Raw genomic sequence first — 5,368 nt, 5'->3', positions numbered from 1 at the left:
CCAGGAGGGGGGGGGGCCAGACGCCGCCGCTAGTGGCGAAGGAGAAATGTGGGATGCGGCGGTTGCGGGCGATGGGTAGGGACCAGGCGGTGAATAGGTCGGCGATGATAAGGAGAGGCGGGTGGCGGTGGAGGGCAGTGAGATTGGAGATTAGGAGATCGAAATCAGGGGCGAGGGTTTCGGATGCGAACATGAGGAGGGGGATGGAGTCGGTTTGGGAGATGGAGGAGGTGTTCTCGGTGTGGGGAGAAAGACCATGCTCGGTGGGAGAGAAGGGGAGGGAGGCGAGGTGGATGGAGGAGTTGGGAGGGAGGGAGGAGCGGAGGGATTCGATGTTGAGAGGGGTGGTGGCGATGGTGATGGAGCAGTAGGGTTTGAGGCGTTCGATCAAGCGGGCGAGGGCGAGGAAGGGGATGAGGTGTCCCTGCGCCATGAAAGGGAGCATTACGATGTACGGCTGTTCGTCCTTAGACATAGTGGTGGAAGACGAGGAAATGTGTTCTGTTGAGTATAAAATGCACTTAAAAGTGCAAGGAAGCTTTGAGGAGCTTCCGTGTAGAGACATGAAATGCTTATTTTATGAAATGTATTGATTGAGTAATGGTGATGTTTGATGTGGTAGCAATAAATTTTTATGGAGCAAGGATCTAGATTTATTTTTTATAGAGCAAGGATCTAGATTTATTTTTTATAGAAGATCTTCTAAATTTAAATTCTAGAGTGTCTTGGTTTCAATTTCATCAAATTTATAATTAAATTGATCGTCTCAATTAGGGCTATAAACGAGACGAGCTTGAACGAGCTCAGACTTGGCTTGTGTTCGGCTGGTTCAAAATAGCTCGTGTTCGAAATTGGCTCATATTCGAAATAGGCTCGTGAAGAGTGTGTTTGTGTTTGACTCGATTTAAATATTCGTGTTCGTATTCACCTCGCGTTCGGCTCAAAATTGGCACGTTAAAATTAAATTGAGAAAAATAAATGTAAAGTGTGGGATTTGAACCTGAATCAAATATATACAAAAAAAAAAACACTAACCACATTGCCGCATGAGGTTTAATGATTTAAATTTAGACATAAATGTATATAATATATTATTATAAAAATAATATATGTAATATATTGTTATATAAATTTTTTATTTCGAGCTAAAACGAGCTGGACACGAGTGAACAAAGAGCTGTTCGTGTTCGACTCGTTTATAATTCGAGCTTTAAAAATTTGTTCGTATTTGGCTGGTTTACTTAACGAACGAGCCGAACACGAGTTGTTCGCGAATAACGAGCTTTTTTGACAGCCTTAGTCTCAACAAGACGAACTTGATCAAAATTGATTCAATATGAATCCAATCAAACTCAAATCAAGCAATTGAAACACAATTAAAAGTTTTGAATCATCAATTAAATAATCAAATGAACTCTAAATTAGATATAGTTATATTTAAATCGAGTGGCTCGTCAACGAAACTAAGATCACAGAATTTCGAGGATATTAACACCCAATTCCTTAAAAAATCACATAGGATCAATGAGGATTATCATGAACCTTTCGATTAGGTAGTTAAGAAAATTATACTCTGAAAGACCAAAATATCATTCCCTAACTGACTATAAATTTTAGAGCTTGTTTTGGAGAAGAACTACCGAGCAACAACCGACCGTCCATAGTTACTGATGGCAAAAAAGTTGTCTCGAAGGAAGAGGCCAAACATGCAAATATACGTGTGAAGTAATATACAGTTTAATGAGTTCACATATTCCACGAGAAAATGATTAAACTTTGATCTGCTAGGTGTATCTATAGTATACTAGTTTTCTAAATCTAGTTTGACATCATCACAATTGCAAAGTTCAAAACATACAATTTTAAGAAAAATTAGAAAAGAAAATAAAAGCAAGATCTAAAACATGAGAAATGTGAATTCAAAAATGTCCTTCAGAAGAGAATTGCTCGTGCTTTTGTGATTTAGACCTCGCGATTCTTTGGTTTTTTTATGTTTTTCCTATGTGATAGTTGTCAACCAGAGAAGAAAGTTTATCCTTAGCAAATGTCTACGTCACAAAAAGAAACATAACATCATACAATTAAGTTTCACATAACATTACAACATTTCTCAAGATTCTTGAGATTCCCAAGTTAGGTTGCAAAACCTTAATGATAATATGCCTATTTCATTAGGTTTTTGTGGTTAACTAATTCGTTGCACTACACAACAGGGAGAAGTCATAGCTCACGAAATGTTTTAACATTCTAATTAGGCAAATCGGGAGTAAACGAAGATCAGAAATATAATCTAACACTGCTGAAAATGTTATGGGAAAAACACACAGAAAAACGACAAAGAACACTACTCCTACATCACATAAACACGAAAGAAATTTAGTTCTTGTGATGTAAAACCATTAAAAGAATCATCGAAAACACATAATACTAGTACATAACAGAAGATAACAACTTTCAAAGATTGTTCAATCACCACAAAATTAGTGTACCTTGTTGTTTAATGATGGGAAAAATACACAGAAAAAACGACAAAGAACACTATTCCTACATCACATAAACACGAAAGAAATTTAGTTCTTGTGATGTAAAACCATTAAAAGAATCATCGAAAACACATAATACTAGTACATAACAGAAGATAACAACTTTCAATGATTGTTCAATCACCACAAAATTAGTGTACCTTGTTGTTTAATGATTTAGCTCCAGCAAAGTCTCTTCACAAAAGCAATACAACCACTCTTACAACTCCTCTCAAACACACCCGAAAAAAAAATACAAGAGAAGACACCTCTAGGAATCAAAGTCTTAAGGCATTCATGAACTCTTAAATTCCTTTATAACCCTCACCTCCAAGAGCCTCCATATGTCCCAAAACATGCCTTAACATATTTCTTTATATGCATTGTCCAAATCCAACAAAAGGGATCTTTCTAAGTAGAGAAGAAGAAGCAGCAGCATGGTTAGACCTGAATCCGATGTAGCCATGCCAAACAGGTCAAAGGCACGGTGTGAACCGCTAGGATACAACATAATCCCACCGACCACGACATGGCTACACCCATATTTGGAATAATTAAGCTGCTTTTGGGCATGGTTACACTGGTTTGACCCTTTTGTTTTTGTTTTTTCTCCCTGTGTAATGCGTGTTTGATCACTTGTAACTTGCGAATTACTACAAGCAACCTTTCACAAATATAAAATCATGATAAATGAAAATAAAGTGTAAAATTAAACACAAAAAAAAATATATATAAATTTGACTCATATCAATTTCTTCAAATGTACTCATTACTTGCCTTCAAGTAAGCCTATAACTCAACTGTGACAAAATTAATGTTAGTAATTCTCATGCAGGCTTCCTGATTTTTTAACTAAAATATATAAATGACCAAAATATTATATGTGTGTGTGTGTGGGCAGCGGAGAATACAAGATGAATGTCTACGCCCTTTCGGAGGTCGCGAAACACAAGAGAATACAAAACGAATGTCTACGCCCTTTCGGAGGTCGCGAAACACAACTCCCGGGAGGATTGCTGGCTCATCATCAATGGCAAGGTCTATAACGTGGCTCAATTTCTGGAAGATCATCCAGGGGCAGATGAGGTCTTGTTGGCAGTAACCGGTCAGGACGCAACTGAAGATTTTGAGGATGTAGGGCATAGCACAATTGCAAGGGCTACGATGCATGAATATTATGTTGGTGAGATTGATGTCTCCACAATCCCAACGAAGGTTAAATATATTCCTCCCAAGCAACCTTTCTACAATCAGGACAAGACGGCGGATTTCGTAATTAAGATCCTACAGTTTTTGGTTCCATTAGCAATACTGGGATTGACTGTTATAGTGAGGATCTACACAAAAGCAGCCTCGAATTAGATGAATCTGTTGCATGCGCTTTTCGTCTGCCAGGAAGGTAATCTTTTCTTATTACAATATGATTCTATTTCCTGCCTGATGAGGCTTGTTTCCATTGTCATATTTCATGGTGTACTTTGCTTGAAAGACTTCATTTTTAACTTTTTTATGGTAACGTTTTTTTCTAATATATATATATATAAGAGTGCTTATGGCTCCTTACATGTTAAAAAAGCAAAAAGGGGTACAAATATAGTGGTGACCCCTCCAAAAAACAAGCTAAAAAACAAAACAAAAGCCTAAATGCCGTGTCTGTGTGTGTGTGTGTGTCTATATAAACAAAAGCCTAAATGAAGTATATTTATATAGGCCTTTACCTACAATGAAGATGGGGAACGGTCAAATTATCACCATGTAACAAAAAAGCTAGTTGAGGTGGAGGTACAGTCCCCACCCACACACACACACACACACACATAACACAAACATATATACATATACATACACATACACATATACATATACATATACATATACATACATATATATGTATGTATATATATATATATATATACACACACACACACACACATATACACACACACATATATATACATATATCTGTATGTGTGTGTGTGCGCGCGCGCCTATATATGTGTGTATATATCCATTTATGTATATGAATATTGACTAATGTACTAGAATATGATTCCAGCCAAAGTTGATGAATACTAATTCTATTGGCAAGGATGAGGGCCCAATATAAAGCCAGAGTTTTAGCTTCCAAGGGGTCTTTGGCAAAAGTGGGAGACTAGAAATAGTGCAGGCAAACCCCTCTCTAATCCCTAAAGATACCCCCCATACCAGCATGGGGATGAAGAAAATTTCCATAAATATTAACTTTGACCCATCCTTTCTGAGGAGGTAACCACTTCACCAGTATAGGCTTAATAGGATTGGGGTTATTCAAAATATCCTGAGAGAAGATCTGAGAGAAACTCTTAAACTTATGAAGTTTCTGTATATAAGCAATACACTGATTAGCCACATTATTTACCCCAAATTTAGCCTCCTCAAACTTCATTTTGTTCTTAGACATCCAAACAAACCAAGACACATTGCATGGTACCACAAAAAGTTTTCTATCCAGCTAGTCTTGCCAGCACTGATAAAAATTCCCCCAGGACAGGTTCAAGGCTGATAACAAAGCTTGACTTAAGAAACTTTCCCAGATTAGTTGCACAGTGGAGCATTTGAAAAAGAATGTGAGTTATAGATTATATATATTATATATATATACATACGCGCGCGCGCGCACACACACACACACATATAACACAAACATATATACATATATATACACATACACATATACATATACATATACATAGATATATATATATACACACACACATATATAACACAAACACATATTCATACACATATACATATATATACACATATACACACACAAACACACACACACACACACACACACACACACA

The 5,368-nt window shown here is 37.0% G+C and overlaps 1 protein-coding gene across 1 annotated transcript; it reads left to right on the top strand.

The window, feature by feature from the left end:
• Nucleotides 1-3,440: 3,440 nt before the first annotated feature.
• LOC110037245 (cytochrome b5-like) lies at nt 3,441-3,884 on the top strand. The gene has a single exon (XM_020741876.1). The coding sequence runs from the start codon at nt 3,441-3,443 to the stop codon at nt 3,882-3,884; it is 444 nt and encodes a 147-aa protein (XP_020597535.1).
• Nucleotides 3,885-5,368: the final 1,484 nt, after the last annotated feature.

This window comes from Phalaenopsis equestris, unplaced genomic scaffold, assembly GCF_001263595.1.
Source record: "Phalaenopsis equestris unplaced genomic scaffold, ASM126359v1 Scaffold000002, whole genome shotgun sequence".
NCBI lineage: Eukaryota > Viridiplantae > Streptophyta > Magnoliopsida > Asparagales > Orchidaceae > Phalaenopsis > Phalaenopsis equestris.
Note: the sequence above shows the minus strand (reverse complement) of the source record. Positions and strands in the feature narration are given on the sequence as shown.